At 26.8% G+C, this 24,377-nt stretch overlaps 1 protein-coding gene across 4 annotated transcripts in view; it reads right to left on the bottom strand.

Annotated features, from left to right (window-relative positions):
- LOC117179981 (membrane-bound transcription factor site-1 protease) overlaps positions 1 to 24,377 on the bottom strand; it is a 36,977-nt gene that overhangs the window by 6,184 nt on the left and 6,416 nt on the right. For all 4 annotated transcript variants that reach the window (XM_033372247.1, XM_033372248.1, XM_033372246.1 and 1 more), the window contains exons 3-12: positions 24,186 to 24,326; positions 19,715 to 19,924; positions 18,269 to 18,453; positions 15,282 to 15,579; positions 14,259 to 14,410; positions 8,659 to 8,939; positions 8,425 to 8,536; positions 8,077 to 8,335; positions 7,472 to 7,746; positions 2,688 to 2,974 (exon numbers count right to left, since the gene is read on the bottom strand). In XM_033372247.1, coding sequence (XP_033228138.1) covers positions 2,688 to 2,974; positions 7,472 to 7,746; positions 8,077 to 8,335; positions 8,425 to 8,536; positions 8,659 to 8,939; positions 14,259 to 14,410; positions 15,282 to 15,579; positions 18,269 to 18,453; positions 19,715 to 19,924; positions 24,186 to 24,326 — 2,200 coding nt within the window. The remainder of the gene's footprint in view (positions 1 to 2,687; positions 2,975 to 7,471; positions 7,747 to 8,076; positions 8,336 to 8,424; positions 8,537 to 8,658; positions 8,940 to 14,258; positions 14,411 to 15,281; positions 15,580 to 18,268; positions 18,454 to 19,714; positions 19,925 to 24,185; positions 24,327 to 24,377) is intronic.

Genomic DNA, 24,377 nt, shown 5'->3' with positions numbered 1-24,377 from the left:
CCCTCTCTTAATGTACGTAATTTTTATTTTCCACGAATTTTTTGCTAGTTATTGCTAGTAGAATCTTTTATAAACGGAATAAATCAGTATTTCAATAAAATAATTCAATTTGTAACATAGTAGTTTAATTTTCAACCAAAACGATAAATTTCAAACAAAAAAGGAGGCATTAGTTTATATTTCAATCAAAAAAGATGAAATTTATAAAAAAAGAATTTTAAAACCAAAAATACTAATTTTCAACAAATAAAGATTTTTCGCCCAAGAAAATAAATAAAAACTTGTCTAAATTGTTGAACCTTCAAGACAAAAGACGATTTTTCTCTTAAAAAATTGAATTTTAAAGCAAAAAAGACGAGTTTTCAGGCAAAAATTAATTTTCCACGAAACTGATGCATTTTTACCCAACAGAAAAGAAATTTCAAACAAAGAAATTATTTTTTTTTTCCAAAAAAAAGGAGAATTTTCAAATAAAATTAAAAAAAGGCTTTTCTACTGAACAGTTAAATGTTCAACCAGTTCAACCTTTAATCAAACAAATAAATTTTAAACAATGTAATTTAACTTTTACCCAAGTAGTTGAATTTTCAATAAAAAAAGGAGATTAATTTTCAAAAAAATAGTTCAACTTTCAACCAAAGAGATGAATTTTCAACTAAAATATAAATCTTCAAAAACAAAAAAATGATGCCCTAGTGAAGTTATTTAACAAAATTTGTCAAACAAAATAGTTATATACTTAAGTAAAGAAAAATAATTTTTTACCAAAAAGTTGATTTTTCAAAGATTTCACGTGACTTTTCACGATCAAAATATGAATTTATAATCAAGAAATAAATTTCTACGAAAAAATTCATTTTTCAATTAAAAAAAGAAAAAAGAAATTTATCTCAAAACAGAAGAATTTTGATTGAACACAAAGCAAATTTTCTAAAATAATTGAATTTTTATCTAAAAAATATTCCAGTTGACTTTTCAAGATCAATATATGATTTTTTTTAGAAAGAATAAGTTTCTACGAACAAAATTGAGTTTCTAATACCAAAACACTGATGAATTTTTATTTTAACAAATTTAACAATAGTTGAATTTTGTTCCAGAAAAGATTTAAGTCCTCTTTCTAACACTAAAATTTTAAATTAAAACAATAAGTAAATATTCTACAGAAAAGTTAAATTATTAACAAAACAGCAGATTTTTAAACCAAAAAGTATGACTTTTCAACAAAATTTCCGAATCTTCAACTCAGCAGTTGTATTTTTAATCAAGAAGGATGAAATTACTTTTAAAACAGATGAATTAAAAAAAAATGTTAATAGTTAACGTTTCATCCAAAGAAGTTTCCAGTTGGCTTTTCAAGATCAATATATAATTCTTTGAAAGAATAAATGATTACAAATATAATTGAATTTTCAATTTAAAAAACAAGATTTTTTTCAAAAACTCACGTTTTATTGGAAATTCAATTTCCAAATACCAAATAGTCGCATTTTTATACAAGAAAGACGAAATTTGTACTAAAACAGATGAATTTCTGATAAAAAAATGTTTGTTAAAAAGTTCAACTTTCATCCATAAGATATTTTAAGTTCATTAATAAACACCAAAATATAAATTAGAAACAAAAAGTACATTTTTAGTGAAATAGTTATATTTTCAACAAAACAGTAGAATTTTCAACCAAGAGTTTGACTTTTTGACAAAATTCCTGAATTTGCAACCAAACAGTTGCATTTTTATCCAAGAAAGATATAATTTCTACTAAAGCAGTTAAATTTTAAAAACAAAAAGACAAACATTAAAAAAAGAATTGAATTTTCAAACGAGCCACTTTATTTTTATTCAAAAAGAATGCAATTTCTTCTAAAACAGATGAATTAAAAAAAAAACTTTCAAAAATAGTTAAATTTGTATCTAAAAACGATTTCAGTCTACTTTTCAACACAAAAATAAGAAGTGTAAACAATAAGATAATTTTCTGCCAAGTGGAATTCTTAAGCAAAAATTATGACCTTTTAACTAGATTGTTAAATTTTAAACGAAACAGTTGAATTTTTGTCCAAGAAAAATGAAAATCCTACTAAAACAGGTGAATTAAAAAAACAATCAAAAAGACAAATTTTCAAAGAAAGACTTTTCAAAACAAAAATACGAATTTAAAAAAAAGGAAATTTTCTAAGAAATAGTTCAATTTTAAATAAAACCGTTGTATTTTTATCCAAAAAAGATATAATATTTCTACTAAAAAAATTGAACCATTTGAATCAAAGAGACAAATTTTCAGAAAAAATAACTTTCATCCAAAAAAGATTTCAGATGACTTAACACCATCAAAGTATGATTTTTAAAGAAAAGGTTAATGTTGTACGAAAATAGTTGAATTTTTAACCCAGAAAGAAGAATTTTTCACAAAACAGTTGAATTTTCAACTGAAAAGGATGTCTTTTTAAGGAAATTGTTAAATTTTCAACCAACTAATAAAAATTTATAACTAAAAAGGTAATCTTCCGGATAAAGTTTTTGCGAATTTGCAAAAATTACGTACATGAGGGATGGACCCCCTCCCGTAACAAATCGTAACAAAAAAATTAAATTAAATTAATGTTAAAAAATTAAATACGGCCCCTAAGTAAACTTATTGAAACGGTAAAAATGCTAAAGGTATCATAATTCAGGCCTAAACTTACGTTTCTGTAAGTGACTGTCATCAATACAATTTGAATCTCCATAAACTACTAATCTACCAGCAACAATGCTAGATTTGTCATCGTCATCGCCATCGTTTTCAATATTGTCGATATCGTTTATTTGATCATTTTGAGTATTATCAACTTTTTTGTTCAAGTTAGGACTCTTTGTTTGCAGTAAACCCATTATTGGTGAAAGTGTAGTAGATTTAACTGGTGTTTCGGACAACAGTTCTTGGCCTTGATCACGCAACTCGGCATGTAGAAGGAAACCTTCTTGAGGAAACCTGAAATTGAAAAATTCGATATTGCTTTGACCCTCGCAGATGCTTACTTGTAGTATTCAGCAGAAGCGGCGGAGCCTTTTTTATCTTGGCAGGAGCAGGCGAATAAAATTATAATATTGAATGGCATAATTTATATGTGGTGTAATAATATGATCCTAAATACAAATTGTACATAAATAATAATAAATGAACAATAAATAATAATAATAATAATAAATACAGGTATAAAATTCATATTTCCAAAGATTTCACAAAGATTTTAATAATTTCACAAATGGTAACATTTGTGAAATTATTAAAATCTTTAAAACCTTTTCGATAGATTAAAAATATTTCAATAATTTCACTAATATTATCAAAGATTTAAAAAATAGTTTTAATATTTCGCATATTTCTAAACACTTCAGAAATATTTTACAAAGATTTCAAATATTTCGCAAAGATTTCCGATAGATTTAAAAAACTTCACAACATTTTTAACTATTTAATTAAAATTTTCGACATCTTCCAGAGATTGCATTATAATTTCAATGAATCTGCAACAATTTATATAATTTCACAAATATTATCAAATATTCAAAGATTTCTTCGCAAGGATTTCAGAAATGTTTAAATGATTTCCCAAAGATTTCAAATATTTCGCAAAGGAATTAATGACCTTCAAAAATTTCAAATGTCTCGTAAAGATGTGAAGAATTTCCGAAATATTATCAAATATTTCACAATTATTTCAATTATTTTCTAAGGACTTCACAATGATTTCAACTATTTCGCAAAAATTTAGGATAGTTTAAAAAGATTTCACAAAGACTTAAATGGTTTCTCAAAGATTTTAACAATCTCAAAAATATACCGAAAACTTCAAAAATATTTTCAAAGGATTTCAATGATTTCAGAGATTTATTCAAGATTGTGAATATTTCGCAAAGATTTCGATTAGCATTAAAAGATTTCAATGATTTTCCAAAGATTCGACAATGATTTCCATCATTTTTACAAATAGTACCAAATATTTCAAAAACATTTCAAATATTTCGCAAATATTTCACAAAACTTTCGTATATATTTTAAATATTTTATACACTCCAATGATTTCTCAAATATTTCCAAGATTTTTAAAGATTTCAAATATTTGGCAAAGATTTCAGATAGATTAAGAATCTTTCATAAAGGCATAAAATATTTCACAAAGATTTCAGGTGGATTATTAGAAAAATTCAAACGATCTGATGAGTTTAATCATTCGATTAAAGCGGGGGCTTGGCCCCTCCATGGGCAATTTCTGAGGGCGGCATTGTTCCTATGCCCCCCGTGGCTCCGCAGCATCTGATATTCAGGGTTAGAAGCCTACCATAAACTACGTTAACAATTTTTTGTTATGATTTCCAACCCCCCCCCCCTCTCCGAAAATGCAACGTTGTCCAAAATTCTCTCAAACCCGCGGAAATGGGGTGACATTCTTACGAAAATAAAGGGAGAAAATCTTTTAAATTAAAGTAATGTAAAAACCGTATTAAAGACAATTTTGAAACACTTTAAATTCCTTATTTCAAGTCGAAATATATTTCACTTTTTAACCCCAACAAATATTTTTTGAACTAAAAATGGAATCAGGTAAATTTCAGTTAAAAAACTTAATTACAAAAACAGTGAACTTTCAACCAAATAAGACGTATTGTTAATCAAATAGTTTAATCGTCAACCACAAAGATGAATTTTCAACAAAATAAATGAATTTTATACCAATTAGTTTATTTTTCAACTTATTGAGGATAAATTTTCAACCAAGCAGTTGAATTTTCAATAAAAAAAAGACGAATTATCCATAAAACAGTTGAATTTTCAAACCAAAATATGATTTTCTACGCAAAACGTTAATTTTGAACCAAATAATGCAATTTTCTACCAAATTACTGAATTTTCAACCTAACCAGAAGAATTTGCTCCAAAACAGTTGCATTTTCTATTAAAAAAAGTAAATTTATAACTAAATAGTTGATTTTCAAGCAAATAAAAATTCAAAGCAGATTAATTATTTATTAATTATTGTTATTTCAAAAAAAATACGACTTTTTAACGAACTACATGTCTTTTTAACCAAATAGTTAAATTCCTAATGGAAAAGATCTACTTCAGCAAAAAAGGAATATTCAATATTTTATTTGAAAAAACTAGTTCTCAACAAAGAAGAAAAACAATTTTCAACAAAATAGTTCAATTTTTAACTGAAATAATATATCTTAAAGAAAAACGAATTTTCAACCAGATTTAAACATTCAACCCGAAAAATAATTTTTTAATTAGGAAGATTAATTTTCTAAAAATTGACAAATTAAATTTTGACCCAAAGAAATCCATCTTCAACACAAGAAAAAAATGTTAAGGTAGTTGTTTCACTATCAACCTTGTACTTTTAATTTAAAAAATTAATTTTTAACTAAACTTTTAAATTTTCAAGCAAATAGTTCAGTTTTCCATCAAGAAGATTAATGTTCTACCAAGGAGATGAATGTTGAACAAAATTGTTTAATTTGGAAGCCAACAAAAAAAATTATTATGCACAAAACAGTTAATTATTTAATCCCAAAAAGTATGATTTTTTCAAGAAAAAAGTTAATGTTTAATCTAACAGTTCAATTAAAAAAAAGAAAAAAAACAATTTTCTACAAAACAATTGAATGTGGAACCCAAAAATATGAATTTTTGATTAAAAAGTAAATTTACAACAAAATAATTGATTTTTCAACAAAACAAGATAAATTCTCAACGAAACATGTAATAGTTGATACTATAAACCAACACAATTTTAATTTTAAGTAAAAAAACAGTTGAATTTAACAAAAAATACGATTTTTCAACAAAATAGTTGAATCCTTAAACAAGTTTTCTACTAATTATTTTTTTACATTACATACATACATTTTTTTAAATATCTTAAAAAAATATATTTTTAACAAAATAGTCAAACCAAAATATAATTTTTTAATTAAATAGATTAATTTCCTAAAATTGTAAAAGTTCAACTTTGAAACAAAGAGATGAATCTTCAACCAAAAAAAAATGATTATTTAACAAAGTAATTCGAATTTCACCCAAGTAATTAAATTTTTGAACAGAAAAGATAACTTTTCAACCAAATGAGATGAATTTCGAACCAAAAATATAGTAGTAGCCTTTTCAATAAAAAATAAAAGAATTTGAAAGTGCTTTTCAAACTTATTAAGTTATTATTGAACTTTGCCGTAGCAGGTCTATCTTTCGCATAATTCGCAAACTAAAAATTGGTAACTTAGTTTACGGGCGGCCCCTTCAGTATAGTGTTCTAGAGTGTGCTCAGAGAAATTTTTACGAGCATGAGAATATGCTCGACCTTTATGTGCTTTGAGAATTTGATGAGCATTTATAAACATTTTGATTTAGGAGTTAAAAAATCGTATTTTCTATCTCTATTAATAATAATTACATTATTTAAATTTTGCGGGAAAATATATCGCTTCAAATTGGAAAGGGCGCTTAATTTAAATGGTAAAATAAGTCAAAGTAATAAAAAACATAATATTCGCATAAACAGAGCATTATTCAGGGTTCCTACAATATCATAGCTAAAATGATGAATCTTCAACCAAAAATATTAATTTTTAAACAAATAGTTATTTGAATTTTCAATCCAAAAGATTAATTTTCTAGCAGAGAATACTCATTTTCAACAAAGTACATGAATTTTCGTTTAAAAAAGATCAGTTTTCATCCAAAATTATTATAGTTAAAATGTTAGAGCCAAAATAGACTAATTTTTACAAAGTACATGGATTTTCAACCAAATATTCGAATTATTAAAGGAGTTTTCAACTAAAAAGAGGAATACGTCACCCAAAAGCTTAAATATTTTTCCACAAACTCGAATTTTCAATAAAATATAGGATTTTTTAACTAAAATTTGAATTTTCAATTTAAGAAGGTAAAATTCGAACCAAACATGTACAAGTTAAATTTTCAGTTAAAACAATTCATTTTCAACTAGAAAACATAATTCCGAACAAAAAAATGGTTTTCAACAAAAATTATTAATCATCACCGAAATAAATAAATTTTTAACGAAGAAGTAACATTCACAACTAAGTAGTTGAATTTTCTACCAAAAACGAAGAATTATCAACGAAAAATCGTATATTTGATATTTCAAATAAAAAGAATTTTATATTTATACCAAAAATAGTTGAATTCAACCAAAAAGGGTGATTTTTCAACAAAATAGTTTGAATCCTCAACATATGTTTATTCTACTCTAGAATGTTTTTGCAAAAAAATGTAGTAATTATGATATGTATTTGTTTAAACAATAAATGCTTTAAATTCGAGATAAAATAAAAATTAAAAAAAGTAAATAAAAGATCAAATCGAGATTAAATGTTGAGCATATTCTCGAGAGCATTTCCTCAGCATAAATTCTTGGACATTTAAAAACTCTACTTAATTATATATAAATTTAAGCTTTACCGAGATATTGTAGTTCCAGAAGCATATATAACTGGTGGATGCTGTCCTAAAACAAACTGTCCATCCCGCACATCACTGCTGAATGCTATACCCCAATTTGGATAAAGCAAGTCATTTAAAGCTGGTACGTTGGCACCTCCTGTATCCGGTACCCACCATTGTCGTGTATTTTCATCATAAAATTTTACTTTTTTCATTACAGTCACATTATACCAATCAGCAAATACGACTACTGATAAGCCCTCTTCTTCCACGTCCTTTTTCAATTTCGCTACCTAACAATCAATCAAGGTTATTATTATAACTTATTATTATAAAAAAGGTTCTCTTGTACTTCCCCTCAGGTACTTAACCCTTAAACGGCACACTCCAACCCAGCATAGGTAAACGGTACACTGGTGCTAGTTGGTTTGTTTGTAATATCAATATTAATTATTTAATATATTTAACATGTAATAAACAACTAGCATATATCGCATATTTAATATATGTGGGGATAATACGCTGCAGCTGTGTTTGCACAAATGCCAACAAAATGAAAAAACCTCGAGTGCGAATTCGCACCAGTGTACAGTTGGAGGGTTAAATTAATTTCTCTTACAAACCTCTTGTGGGAAAAACTCTTCTTCGCTATCAACAATAAGTAAAGTTCCATAATTTTTTGCACTGAAACAAGTAAAAGGGGTTCCTAATACTTCTAAATAATATCCAGCATTTCGTAAATGTTGGTACATATCCTTGAAATTTGTATGAATATGATCTCCATTCCAATCAAGAGGGTCATTTTTAGCCCTTAAATCATCTCTGGGAAAGTAGCCTGGTGGATAACGTAAATTGTGGAACTGATCCCATAATATTCGCTTACTGCAAAATACCAAACAATATTCCTTACTCTTTACTTTAAAATTCTTGATTGCTTTTAAAGAAAATAAATATTAGAAATTAAAACCTACTGCCGAGGTGGTGTTGGTATAACTTTTGTTTTTAAAGATAACTCAACAGTTGATCGCCGTGGTTCATTCTCTCCAGCACTGGGTGGGGATTCGATTGTCAGAGAAATGTGTCCTAAGCCAAATTTAAAGAGTTTTTAACGGATACGCAAAAGCCACTATACTGTCACGTAAAATTCGAATGATCCAACTCTTACAACTGATAAAGAATTTACATGCAATATTGCAAAAAAGTACCTCGAGCGATGCCATTCCAGTCTCTAGCTGTCGCTGGAACTGTAATCGCAACTGCGAGCCAACCTGACCATGGCCAGAGGACGTCACAATGGGTCAGCGAAACATCAATTTTTTCTCCGTTTCCGTCATGAGTGTATGGATGCCATTTTAAATCCGCAACATGACCAGACACTCCCAAGCCATTCAATATAGTAACATTAATAATCGTTGGCATTCCCGTGTGATAAATGGCTTGAGTGCAATATGGCCACATGTACTGGCATTCCGTTAAATCTACGTAACTAAGATAACAATATGCTTATAAGTCACTGCTTGATGATTTAATATAAAATTTTTTTATGTAATACAGACTTCACAGTCCAAAATCAGGGTGTCTACAGAAATTCCGAAAAAAAATTCCCTGACAATGCCAAGTTTTTTCCAGGTATCTCAAGCTTTTTCCAGGTATAATATTTCGCGAGTTTATTTAAAATGTTGCTTAAGTTTCTAGGAATTTCTTTAATATTAGAAGATATTTTTTAATAATTTAGCACGATATATTAATTAAATAATACTGAAAACATAATTAATAATTTCTTGGATTTGTCTCTCAAATCGATGAATTTGAATAATAATTCAAACCAATTTTTATGTTATCTGCGTATACTTAAAATTCAATGAATATTTAGGTAAAATAATGCCACCTGGTATCGAAACCTTGAACTGGAAAGAGTAGGCACAATTTAAAAAAATGTATTTTAATTTTTTAATTTTGTATAAAAGTGTTTTTATGATTGTTTTGTGAATTATAAAACAATGATTGAATACTAAAAAATAAATCTTTATAAAAAATTAATTGTTTTAAATAATTTTCATTTTATACAGTGAAAGAACACATTTTTGTCATATGGGTTTAAAAAAAAAATTCACTTTTTCATGTAGGTTTCAATGCATTGTAATCTTAATTAAACTTTAATTAATGTATGTAGCGAGGAATTGTATCTAGATTATGCAAAGAATATGAATAATAGACGAATGGAATTTAAATACGAATTCTAACCCAACTTTTAGATCTGATTTTTATATAATAAATATTTCATGTATAAATTATTAAAAATTTAGTTTGAGTTCATTTTTGCTTCAAAATAAGTCCATTTAAGTTTATAATCTTTTGAAAATCATAATAAACAGAACAAAATTGTTTTTCTTTTAGAAAAATATTTCTGTCCAAAAATGTGTTTTTTCATTGTATAATATGTAACTCCCATCTAAGCCCTTTGTTTTCGATAAAGACTTATTTTTAGTATCCAATAAATACTTTAAACTTCGCAAAAAATCGTTAAAACATTTTTATGCACAAATTAAAATGCATCTTTAAAATCGTACCTATTCTTTCTAGTTCGGATTTTGGTCACCAGGTGGCACATTGCAGTTTAACCATTCCCAATATTAAATTAAATTTAAATCGCTTCAAATTCATAATTTTTCAAGAGAAAATTTGATTTTTCAAAAAGATAGATAAATTTTTAACCAAATTGTTGAATTTTCAACTGAAAAAAAATCAATTTTCAAGCAAATAGCTCAATTTTAAACTAAAGAAGATCAGTTTTCAACCAAAAATGAAATGTTTAATTTTTCAGTTAAAAAAATTAATTTTCCACAAAAAAATTACATATTCGTTTTTAAAACTTTAATTTAACTTTGAACCAATCAGTTTTATTTTCAACCAAAAAGATGAATTAGATACTAGAATGATCAATATTTTATTGCAATACTTGAACTTTTAAGCAAAAACAAAAATAAATTTTCAAATCAGACGATTAATTTTCTAACAAATTATTTAATACGCTTAATCTGGTGAAAAGAATAACATAAAAAATGGAATAGTTAATTTTTAACCAAAAAGATGAATTTTTAACCAAGGAGATTAATTTTTACCAAAGAATTCAAGAAACTACAGGAATTTTCAATCAAAGAGATAAATTGTCAACCAAAAATTGGATTGTTAAATTTTTAGTTAAAAATTTATGTTAAACCAAAAAGAGAAATTTTCAGCTAAAAGAATGTAATTTTTAATTGGGATAGTTGCATTGTCCGGTAAAAAATATCTATTTTCAATTTTTAAAAAACTAATTTTTTTTTAATAATCACATTTTCAAACAAGGTGATGACTTTTCAGCTAAAATGATAAATCCTCAACTTGAATAGTTACAACTGGAATCATAGAATTTCCAACAAAAAGGTTAGTTTTCAAACCAGAAAATTAATTTCTACCAAAAAAGTCGAAATTTTTAACTAAAAAAGATCATTCTTTAACCAAATATTTAATAGCTATATTTCCAATAAAATAATTAATTTTCTACAAAAAAAATGTCAACAGAATAGTTCAAGTTGTAACTGTAATAGCTAATTTTTCATTAAAAAATGATTTTTCATTTAAATCATTGTTATTCAATTTAATATTGCAACTAAACAAAAAATCGAACACGCACTCGAAAAAATTCCCTGAATTTAAAAAACTATTCACTGACGTTTTCGGGTTTTCCAGGTATATAAAAATTCCCTGACAATTCCAGGCTTTCCAGGTAGGGTAGACACCCTGAAAATGCTCACAAAAGAGGAAAAACAGAGCTATTATTCTCAAAAATAGGGGAATAGATTCTTTAAAATAAAATAAACCTTTAGGTAACAAATTAGTAGGAACCTATGGAACCCTACCTTCTCTGGTGTTAAAGATTATTAATAAGAAAAGTTGATAAAATGTATTCATTTCTTATTTATTATATTGTGCCTTCATATGCTTGAATAAGTTAGATACAGGCTCCATAAAATATAGGGACCAAAGGATACTTTTTGTCACGCTCATAGGGTATTTTTTTCGTTTTCAAAGGGTAACAAATTCAGGATAAATTCATAACATTTCAAAACCATTAAAGTTAAATTCGAAAGAATCCAAATGAAATGGACATTTTTTTTAAATGAGAAAAATTCAATTGATTTCCGTAAAATTGGAATGAATTTAGAGGATTTTAAAATAAACGAAAATTCGGTGAAATTCATAAAAATTCAAGGTGATTTAAAAAACGAAATGGGTTGAAAGCAATTTAAAAATATCAAAAAGCTTCGTTGAATTCAGAAAATTTGATCAATATGGATCAATTGCAATAACAAAATTTTAAAAGTAAAAAAAATCCATCGAATTAAGTAGAATTGAGTACATTTAGAAGCATTCAAGTGGACTACTCATTTTTTAGATACTTCCAAAGAATTTTAAAAAATTAGGGTTAATTAATAAGAATTCAGGATGAATTCCAAAAAATAATTTCAAATCTCTTCAAATCTTTGAACCCCCACGAAATACCTCACTTATCTTGAATAAATTCTTTAAAATGGAATAAAATATTATTAAATCCTATGGAATTTTATGAGATCTAGCGATATTTCCTGGAAGCCTAGAAAATTCTTTATCCTAAAATATTGCAATCATTTTAAAATCCCTGTAAGTTATTGAAATTAATTGGAAATTCCTCGGAAGCTTTTTAAATTCCCTAAAATCATTCAACTCTTTTGAAAACCTACAAAATACCTCACTTCTCATGAATAAATAAATTCTTTGAACTCTACTAAAAATGTTATAAAATCTCGCGAAATTCTATATGACGATTTTTTACGAAATCCTGTAAAATGTATTAAAATACACTGAGAGCTTGAAAAGCCCTTCACAACATTGAAATCCTCGGAAATCTTATAAAATCATGTGAAATCTTCAAAAATATCATAAAACCTTATAGGTCCTGTAAAATTGCTCCATATCTTCCGAAACTCTAAAAAATTCTTCATCCATACTTAAAGGTTAATTTAGATACCATATTCCTAAGATTTGGAGACGAAATATATTGAATTTTTATCGAAATAAAAAGACGAATTTTCTATTAAAAAGTTGCGTTTTCAATTAAAAATCATCCATTTTCATTAATACATTATAAATTATAACGCCTACAAAGCTTCAATACGAATTATCGACAAAATAGTTGAATCCTAAATAATAAAAAAACATTTTCAAACATTTTAATTTGTAAAAAAAGAGAAGAATTTTCAAGCAAACAGTATTATTTTTAACCAAAAGAGATGAGTTTTCTGACCAAAAAGACAAATTTGCAATTGAAAAAGATTTCTTAATAAAGATATAATCAAATTTTCACAAAAAAAGAGATGGATCTTCAACCAAAAAAATAAATTTCTTACAAAGTAATTCAACTTTAAATCAAACAGTAGAGTATTCAACAAAATAATTAAATTTTTAACAAAAATAACTGAATTGCGAACCAAAAATAGAAAACCTTTTTACCAAAAGAAAAATATGACTTTTGAACTAAATAGTTAAATTTTCAATCAAATAAAATTTTGAACTAGAGAGGAATTCTGAACCTGAAATATAATAGTAGAATCTTTGAGTAGAAATTTAGAAACGCAATATTATAACAACACAAAATTATTCAAAAAAGTTATTTTATTTTAAAAAAACTCTCAAATATATTATAAATCATAAAAAAGTAGACTTTTCAATTAAAAAGAATTAACTTTCAAACCAAAAAAAAATAACTTTTCTGCCAAAAGATGAATTTTTAATCCAAAAAGACGAATATTTAACAAAACAATTGAATTTTCAACAACAAAATTAATTTTCAATCCAAAAGAATAGATTTTCTATCTAAAAAGACGAATTTTCAACAAAACAATTGACGTTTTGATTTTTAAAAAAACTTGTTGACAACCAAAAAGTATTTTTGTCAAAATAGTCTTTTTTCAAGAAAATAATTAAATTATCAACTAGAAGTTTTAAAGAAAATCGATGAACTCTGAACCAATAAGAAATTAGTGGAATTTTCAATTAAAAATAGTTAAATTACAAGCCAAAAAATTACTTTGCTGCCAAAAGATGAATTTTTAATTTAAAAAAAAACCTGAATTATCTAACCAAAAAGACGAACGTTCAACAAAATATTTTTGGCCGAAAAAGACTTTTTAAAAACCAAAAAAGATTAATTTTCTGCCAAAAGATGCATTTTCAATCCAAAGATATGTTCTTTTCAAAAAAACTAATACTCAACAAAACAGTTGAATTTTTGACTGAAAATATTACTTTGAACCAAAATGTTTTACAAAACAATTGGATTTCCAACAACAACTAATTTTCTACTCAAAAAATTAATTTTTAATCCAAAAAAGATCAACTGTCTATTTGAAGGGACGAATGCTCAATAAAACAGTTGAATTTTCGAGCCAAAAAGACTTTTTAACAACCGAAAAAGTGTTTTTGACAAAATAGTTTATTTTTCAACAAAATAACTAAAATTTCAAATAAATAGTACGACTTTTAACCAAAATATATTAATTCTGAACCAGAAATATAATAGTAAATTTTTCAATTCAACAGAGTTAACTTTCAACGGCAAATACTTAAATTTTCTGATTGGGTTCTACCAATCTAGTTTGTATTTAAGCAAAAATCGAGAAAAAGGGAAAGTTCCTTGAAAACAGGGAAAAAAGAGGATTTTTTTAAACTGAGAATAAAGGGGAATAGAGGAAAAAGTGTGAAATCTGGCACTGTTTTCACATACCTGGGACTTAACGTAGCAGTAGGTGTGTAGGATCGCAAATAATTAAAAGCACGCAAAAGATCTAAGCGACCTGCACCTTGTTCAAACATACCAACTCCTGGTAATCGTCGTGCTGATCCTAGCAGAGCTTGTTTCATGCTTGCCGGTGTTATCTAAAAATATATTTAAATTTTGATTACTAATCATTAGTATTAACTGATTATTATCTAAGTAAGTTAAGTAGACTACTTGAAGTGTCCGCGGTCTAAACCTGTTAACTGACATTTTTTTCGAAATTGACTTTTGTTGTATTTTCTGAAACATTTTTTATATAAAGTTAATATCCCGCTAACGAAACCGAAAAATTCCTTTTAGTTTTTTTTAAAATTGATTTTCGAAAATCGCGTTCTGACATCTAGAGCCTGGGTCCGCGGTCTAAACATGTTAACTACTTATGACGTCTTATGGAAAATCCGTGCTTTTTTCACATAGGTTCAGTTTACTCGTTGAATAGGCCAGTAAGACACATATAAGTGTGTGGGCAGTGACGAAGGTGATGGACGCACCTCAACTACTAACACTCAGGAAATTTGTGCAATAAACTATTAAAATTTTTTGCAAGCACACCCATATTCAACGTGCAATTTCAAACATTTTGATAAATAAAACTTGTCCGCAGCTTGAAAAACAAAGCAGAATAATACGAGCCCGGGAAAAACAATAGAAAATCGGCGGTAGAACACTGCAGAAAACAGGTTTAGACCGCTGGACCCCTTGTGGATAACATACGAATAGTTTTCACTTGTCATATAACGTTCAATTTTGATTCAAATGTTATAAAACTGTCTTGTATTATTTTTCTCTAGTAAGTGAACAAAAAACATTTTACAGTTTCAAAAATATTGAAAATTACAAAAATAACTACGATTTTCCTTCACGGTGTAAGATTTCTGAAATGTCAGTTAACAGGTTTAGACCGTGGAACATTTCACTTTGCCTTTATTCGTGCCTTACTCTCCCTTATACTTGCTACTCATCACGCACCTTTTCATCAAGTTTTGATGATTCATCAGAGCCAAGAAAACCACTGGCTAAAAGTGCCACAGCTCCCGCGACAACAGGACTAGCCACTGAAGTGCCCGATAGTGTTCTACAACCACTCTTGAGAGCTGATCCTCGTACTCCTGAACCATATGTTACTAAATCAGGCTTAACCCGCCCATAACCGTATGGTAATTCCCAAGTAGTCATACCGCGTGACGAGAATCGAGCTATTTGATCCTCCCAGTTAATACCACCGACACCGATTACATCCATCTGATCGGCGGGATTGTTTAAAGTACTGAAAATATCATGTATACTTAAACAGGGTGTCCAGCGATTCTTTGGAACTAATTTTAAACTCTTTTCCAGGTTTTCCACGTCTACTTTTTTACATGAAATAATTAAATAACCGTCTATATATAGATGTAAAAAATGAACCATTTTATTTTTTATTGGTCAACGATTTTTAAAGAAAGCAGAACCATAAATAAACAAATTTTCAATTTATTATGAAAATAAGTCGTCTTTGAAATCTTTGTAAATTTGTTGAAACCTCTCGAAGTAGCTTAAATCTTTGTGAAAACTTGGAATTTCTGTGAAATCTTTTGGAATCTTTTAAAATTTGTGTAACATATTTATAATCTTTGAAATCTTTATAATCCTTGAAATCTGAAATCCGAAATTATTGAAATATTTGTGAAAGTTTTCTTTTTTCTTAGTTTGTGAAATTTTTTGTATTCGTTATTTTGGAATCTTTTGAAATAATTTAACATCTTTTAAATATTTTCAAAATTTTTCGTGTTCGTTTGAAATCATTAAAAAAGTTGCAATTATTTTGAATCCTCGAAATGTTTTAAAATCTTTGAAATCTGGCGTACTGTACCCTTTACAAAATCTTTGAATTCTTGTATTCTATTGAAAACTATGGCTTTTTAAAAACACGCCTCTATCAAATCTAAAACCCTTGCAACATTTATGAAATGTTCGAAATCCTTGGGGAATTTTTGTGAAATATTTTTTACATTTTTTGAAATATTTGAGAAATTTATCTCCAATAGTTATTTGTGAAATCTTCTTTAATCGTTGAAATTTAATTGTGAATTATTTAATATGTTAGTGAAATCTTTTTAAATCTTCTAAAATGTTTTGAAACCTTTTGAAATATTTTCAGATCTTCGAAATGTTTTTAAATCTTTGAAATCCTTTAAATCTTTTATAAGTTTTAAAAGCTTTATGAAATTGTTCTGTAATATATGATATCTGGTGTACAGTCATTTTTGAAATTTTTGAAATCCATGAAATCATTGGAAAAGCTTAAATTTTTTTTTTAACTTTTGAAGTCTTGAGTAATGTTTTGTAATCTGGTGTGCACTCAAAACCTGAGTGGTGAATTTGCAACCAAGTAATTGAATTTTCAACCAAGGAAATTAATTTTTTACTATAGAAGACAAATTTTCAAAAAAAAAACACTTCAATTTGAAACCCTTCAGTGAAATTTTCATGTTAAAAAAACGAGGTTTCTACAAAAAAGTTGTATTTTCAATCAAATAATTACACTTTTAACCAAAAAGATCAATTTTCCATTCAGAAGATTAATTTTCTACTAAAAAAGACGAATTCTCAACAGAATACATACATTTGTAACCAAATAGTTAATTTTTTAACCAGCAAGGTTTTTTTTACTAAACAGGCAATTTTTTTTAAATACATAAGTTTTCAAGCAAATATTTAAATTTACAACCAAGAAGATTAATTTTCTACCAAAAAAGATATATATTTTTTTTTAAATAACATAAATTTTCAACCAAACGGTTACATTTTATTATTAAAAAATTGGCTGCTAACCTAAAAAATAATTTTTCAATAAAATTCGTACATTTTTAACCAAAAATTTTAATTTTAATCAAGAAGATTAATTTTCTACCAAAAGTCGAATTTTCAACAAACTATTTCAATTTCCAACCAAATAATTGAATTGGTAAACTACAAAAAGTAATTTTTAACCAAAAATGGAATAGTTCAATTTTTATTAACAAGATTTAATTCTCAATGATAAAATAAAACGAATATTCTACAAAAGAGTTGAAGTCCCACCACATAGCTCAGTTTTCTACAAAATTCTTCAATTAAACAAAATTCTATATGAAGCTGTTGAATTACCAAACCGACAATATGAATTTTCAACAAAAAACTTAGTTTTCCACCAAACAGATTAATGAATTTGTCGCTAAAATTATCAACCATTGAAAAAAAATGAATTTTTAAGAAAGTAGTTCTATTTTCAACCTAAAAAGATGAATTTTCAACGAAAATATAGTTGATATTAAAAAATATATATTTTAATCTTTAAATAAAAACAATTGGATTGAACAAAAAAACAGCTTTTGAACAAATTGCGTGAATCCTCAAAAACAGATTAATTTTTAACCAAAAAGTTAGAACTTTACCCAAAAATTTAATTTGATAAAAAAAAATAATTTTCAACAAAATGCAAAACATTTTAACCAAGTAGTTTCATTTTCAACCAAGAAGATTAAGTTTTTACCGAAAAATACACATTTTCACACATACGAATTTTTAAACCAAAAATATGAATTATCAGCAAAAAATTTAATTTGCAACAAAACAGTTCAATATTTAACTAAAATTATGAATCTTAAAAAAAATATGAAATTTTGATAAAGACAGTGAGTTGAATTTTCAACCTGAAATGAATTTTTGACCAAAAATGTACCCCATGTAACACAGTATAGAAAAATCTTTGCCCCCTCCCCCCAATGACTTTACGAAATTTATGCACGTCCCAAACCGTGCATATACTTTCAGGTTTTTAATAAACGTGAAAACTATAATTGAAAAATAAAAATAAAGTGGAAGTTATCGCCTTATTATATTCAATTTGAAAAGTTCTTTTAACACTCTGAAAACTTTTCTGAATCCACTCTTGAAATGAACTAGCGTTTATTCTCAAAACTTGATTAACTCACCCATATAGTGGACCATCGTTACCAATAGCAGATACCATAATAACGCCATTAGCAGTAAGTTCCCAAACTTTATCAACAAACGGATGGTCCATAAAGTCTGGACCTCCAATGCTGAGATTCAATACTGTCACTTTGGCAAGTATAGCGTAGTTAAAGGCATCAAGGAACCACGATGTGTAGGAAACCTACAAGGGAGTAAAAGAAAAACATCACCTTCTATGATCAGGGTTGCCGTTTTAAACGAAGAAAAATATTTCCGGTCAATTTACGATCATTAAGCCTTTTTCCCGGTCTTTAAAGGAATATAGTTTATGAAGAACAGCTGTTAGTCCAATGATATTTCTTACTCCCTTAATTGTCTCATAAATAATTTTTTAAGCTAAAATAGATGTTATCGCTTTTAGTTGCTATAATTGAAATGGAAAAACAATAACTTTAATATGTTCCAGGATCTTTGTCAATTTATGTAACAAACCGAAACAACCAATTTCAGCCCCCCCCCCCCCCCCTATTAATGCACGTAATTTTGAATTTCTAAAAATGTTTCAATAGTTATTGCTACTAGAATTAAGCAGGGTGTCCGTGAACTTAATTTTCAAAATCCTTGATCATTAATATTCAAATACCAGCATTTTAAGCTTGTAATACTTTTAACTAGAATCTTTTATAAACGGAATAATACAGTATTTCAGATATAAATCTTAAATTGATTAATTTATTTTAAAGTAAAGGATGTCTTTTCTACTATAAAAGATGGCTTTTTAATCAAATACATTACTTAAATTTTTCAAAATAATAGTTTAATTTTAAATTAAAAAGATAAATTCCCATTAACCAGGTGTCATAGTTTATATTTCAAACAAAAAAGATTAAATTTATATAAAAAAATGTTTTTTAATCAAAAAGACAAATTTTCATCAAATAAAGATTTTTCACTCCAGAAATAAAGAAAAGTTTATCTAAATTATTCAACCTTTAAGCCAAAAGACGAATTTTCTCTACAAACGTTTAATTTTCAAACAAAAAATATGACTTCTCAGCCAAAAATTAATTTTACATGAAACTGATGCATTTCTATCCAACAAAAATGAAACGTCCAACCTGAAAAATGGATTTTTTGACTCAAAAAGGAGAATTTTCAACTAAACTAGATCAATCTTAAAAAAATGAAAAAGTTACATTTTCAGTTAAAAAATTAATTTTAAATCAAAAAATGCTTTCCCACTAAACAGTTAAATTTTCAACCAAAGACTTAAGCCTTCAATCAAAAAAATTAATGTTTAACAATGTAGTTTAACTTTTACTCAATTTGTTGAATTTTCAATTAAAAAAGATTAATTTCAACAAAATAGCTGAAGAGATGAATGTTCAACTAATAATATAAATCTTTAAAAAAATGACCTCTTAACAAAGTGATTTAACCAAATCTTACAAACGAAATCTTACCTGAGAATTGGTGAAAACACGAAAAACGTAAAGTTCTGCATCGGGAGCGAGTCCAAAACATTCTCTGGAAGATGAAGCGATGACACCGGCTACAAAAGTTCCATGGCCGAGACCATCTTCTAATGTTTTTTCGTTGGTCCAGTTGGTACGTTCCTTGATTTTTTTGAAATGTGGGTGACTAGCGGCTAGTCCTGTATCAAAAACTGCTACCTATTCGATATAGTAGCGATTACTTTCAAACATATCAGAAGGATAATTAAATAAAAAAGAACTCGAAATTTCCCATGGAAAATAGATATGAAAAAATAACTTTTTGGGGTTTCTGGTATAAATATATCATACGATAATTATATAACAAATCAACGCAGTGCTTGAATTTTTAACTAAACAAGATCAATTTTCCACAACAAATGGAAAAGTTCAGTTTTAAGTTATAACAATTATTGTTAACCAAAATCAACACAAGATTTCTATAAAATACTTCAATTTTCAACGAAAGAAATGAATTTTCAAATAAAGTAATGAAGCTTCAATTAGAACAGTTAAATTTATTATACAAAAAGTACATTTTTAACAAAAAATCGACGATTTTTTCATAAAATAGTTAAAATTTCAACGAAATAGTTACATTTCGGACTAAATAGTTGAATTTTCGATTTAAAAAGTTGAATATTTTAGAAAACAGTTAACTTTTTAAACCTGAAGAGATTAATGTCCAAAAAAAAAAGTATTTTTAATCAAGAAAAATGAATTTGCATAAAAATAGTTCAAAGTTTAACCAAATACTTGAATCTTGAACCAAATGGTCGAATTTTTAATAAAAATGATTAAACTTCAACCGAAACAATTGCATTTTCATCAAAATAGTCCATTTTTCAGACACAAAGTTTAATTTTGAACTAAATTGATGAATCTTTCAACCAAAAAATGATTTTTTAACCAAATGAAGATTTTTCAGTCGAGAAAGAAAAATAGGTTCAATCAAATTGTTGAACTTTCAAGCCAAAGGACAAATTTTTTATAAAACACTTGAATTTCGAATTGAAAAATATAAATATCCTACAAAAACGTTACTTTTCAGCCAAATAGTTGCGTTAAAAAATAAAAAGAAGAAAATTCAAGCCAAGAAGATTAGTTTTCTACAAAAATGACGAATTTCAATTGAAAACTACCAATTTTTTAAATTTTCAACATAAGAGATTAATTCACAACTAAAATGATGAATCTTCAATTAGAAAAGTTCAACTTTCGGTAATAAAAATAAATTTTGAACAACACAAATTGAGTCCTGAACAAAATAGTTGAACTTTTAACCGAATAGTTGAATTTTCGGGAAAACTCTTTTCCTACACAATTTTATTCTACACAAAATATATTGTACACAAGTATACTGATCATATTTTTCCTACACAAAACTTTTTCTACATGAAACGTTTCCTACACAGAATATTTCCTACAGAGAATTTAATATTGTTTGGTAGTTTTATTTTTTTCCTACACAAAATATTTCCTACACATAATTTAATATTGTTATATTTTTCCTACGCAAAACTTTTTCTGCACAAAATGTTTCCCACACATAATTTAATATTGTTATATTTTCCCTAAAAAAAATTTGGTCCATGCAGAAGATTTCCTACACATGATTGAATATTGTTTAATGCTTTTATTTTTACCTACACACAAAATTTTCACGCAGAATATGTATATTCTACACAAAATTAAATAGTATGATTTTATTATCAAGATAGTCTGTAAACATTGTGCACAAAAATATAATGTACAATATTTTTCTTGTCCAAAATATATCCTGCATAACATATTTAAAACAGCACATTAAATATTCTTTACAAAAAGTAGATCCTACACAAGAAGAAATGATTATAGTTTAAATTGAAATCGTCTTGCTGCTATATAGAAAATATTCGGAGTGAAGATACACAGGCATATTCTACGAGTACATACAAGCACTAAGTATAAAACTTTTCCTACACAATTTAACCCTTTGCGACGCAGTGGGACGTATACGTCTCACTTACTTCTCCTAAGTTTTTATTGGATTTCTAGTTCGCGTTGACATATAAATACGAATGCTATTTTTTAATAAACTCTTGGGGATGTAAGTAGTACAACTAGCACAAAAAAGTATGTGAATTTGTTAATTACTCATTAGTTATAAACAAATAAAACTCGAAAATCTCGTTTTTTTTTTACAATGAATTCGGCTTTGTCTAAAGTACAAGTTCTAGAGATCTAAATTTTTTTTGCAAATATCTCATACATTGAACTAAACAATATATTTTTTGCAGAATTTTTCGTAGGTCAGTTTCTTCGAAAAAAAATCCAGAATATGCAAAAATAGAGTTTTTTTTTTGCAGGTCTATAAAAGATTCTGAGAGACAGGGATAACTTCTATATGAGCATAAAATTCGATATGTGGTTTTTGCGGTCGCTGATAACGATTCTGATATCAGAATTTAAAAATTCAAAATGGCGCCTACAAAATAGCAACCATTTTTTACGAAATTGGAAAATTTGGTTACAGTCAGCATAAAACTCGATTTACGGGAGTTTTTTGGGTCCCTGATTACGATTCTAATATCAGAATTACAAAATTCGACGAGGCTTAGCTTTGCTTCGCCGATTACTATATAAGAACACGGTCTGAGCACTCTTGTTACCTTCATTGATCACGAACTTTAACGTTAATAAAAGGTATAATTATAATTATTGCTTTGCTTGTTCAGAAAAAGTTTTGCGTAGAAAAGTTTAACAGTATTAAATTCTGTGTACGCAATGTTTTGTGTAGAAAAAGTTTTGCGTAGAAAAATTTAACAGTATTAAATTCTGTTTGAGCAATGTTTTGTGTATAAAATATTTTTGTCGGAAAAAAATAAAACTACCACACAATATTAAATTTTATGTAAGAAATATTTTGTGCCGAAAAAGTTTTGCGTAGAAAAATGTAACAGTATTAAATTCTGTGTAGGCTATGTTTTGTGTATAAAATATTTGATGCAGAAAAAAAAAATAAAACTTCCAAAGAACATTGGAAAAATGTTGTGTAGGAAAAATATAACAGTTCTAAATTATGTGTAGGAAGCATTTTGTGTAGAAAAAGTTTTGTGTAGAAAAAATATGATCAGTATACTTGTGTACAATATATTTTGTGTAGATAAAAATTGTGTAGGAATGGGTGTAACCCAAATTTTCAACCTACAAAGATGAATTTTCAACCAAATGGTCGTCTTTTTAATAACAAATATTAGGCTTCAACCAAAAACCGTTGCAATTTCAACCAAATAGTTCAATTTGAATGCCAAAAAGACCACATTTTTAAAAAAATAATTGAATTTTTAACCCAGGAAGTTGAACTTTCAGCAAAAAGATGGATTCTCGACGAAAAATGTAACAGTTGATATTAAAAAAAAAACGAATTTTCAATACAATAGTTCAACTTTCAACCAGTTTATTTTTTAACAGAATAATTTAATTTTCTACAAAATAGTTCATTTTTATCGAAACAGTGAAATTGTTAACCTGCAACGATGAATTTTTAACAAAAAATGAAATTCTTACCAAAAGAGATGATTTTTAAAATAAAAAAATAATCGAAATTTCAACCATGAAAATTTACATTCTAACAGAAAAGATGAATTTTCTACTAAAAAAGATCATTTTTCAACAAGGTAGTTGAACCGCCATCCAATAAGATGCATTTTGAACCAAAATTATGAATCTTCAACAAAATAAAAATTATTTTTTTAATAGAGATTCAACCTTCAACTACGTAGCTCAATTTGTAATAAAAAAATATGAAGTTTTAACTAAGTAGTTGAATCTGTGATCAATGCAGATAAATTGTTAACCAAGCAGTTGCATTTTTAACAAAAAATATCAGTTTTCTACAGAAAAAAATAAAGTTTCAAAATAAAAAGAAGAATTTTAAACACAAAAATATGAAATTTCAACAAAAAATCAATTTTCTACCAAAATAATTAAATTTGCAACCCAAAAAGACGGATTCACAACAAAACAGTTTCCATTTTAACCAAAAAAGATGACCTTTTAAAACAATTTTTGAATTATCAAACAAATAATAAAATTTGCATCAATATAATTGTCAGAAGGAAGAAACTGCAAAAATAAACAATAAATAGAAATACAAGATAAAAAATGACTGGCAAGAATATTATATAAAGGTGGCCGCAGAAAGTTATTTTCAAAATTTCATAATTTTTCTCTGGCAAGTTTTTCGTTTTCCCTGACCAATAATGTTCAAATACCAGAATCTTAATCTTGCACCACTGTTAAAATAGAATATTTTATCAAGAAAATAAAATAATTTCACATTTAAATATAACAATTTAAAATTTATTATCCTTAACAGTTATATGAAGTGCCTCTTATAAAATTTTTATGACATTTGAAAGGTTTTTTAAAAATTGAATATTTCGATCGGAAAACATACCTTAATTCCACGCCCTGTAACTCCCATTCCCCACAGAATATCGGCTTGAAGAATACTCGTAATCTGACGCGGTATTGCCCGTAACAATCTTCGAGATGCATGGCGAGATTGTGTCTGCCGTGACTGAGAGTTTTGAAATTTCTGCAATTTGATAATGTTGTATATATAAATAATATATATGAATAATAAATA

This window comes from Belonocnema kinseyi, chromosome 9, assembly GCF_010883055.1.
Source record: "Belonocnema kinseyi isolate 2016_QV_RU_SX_M_011 chromosome 9, B_treatae_v1, whole genome shotgun sequence".
NCBI lineage: Eukaryota > Metazoa > Arthropoda > Insecta > Hymenoptera > Cynipidae > Belonocnema > Belonocnema kinseyi.
This window is presented reverse-complemented; position numbering and strand designations above follow the sequence as displayed.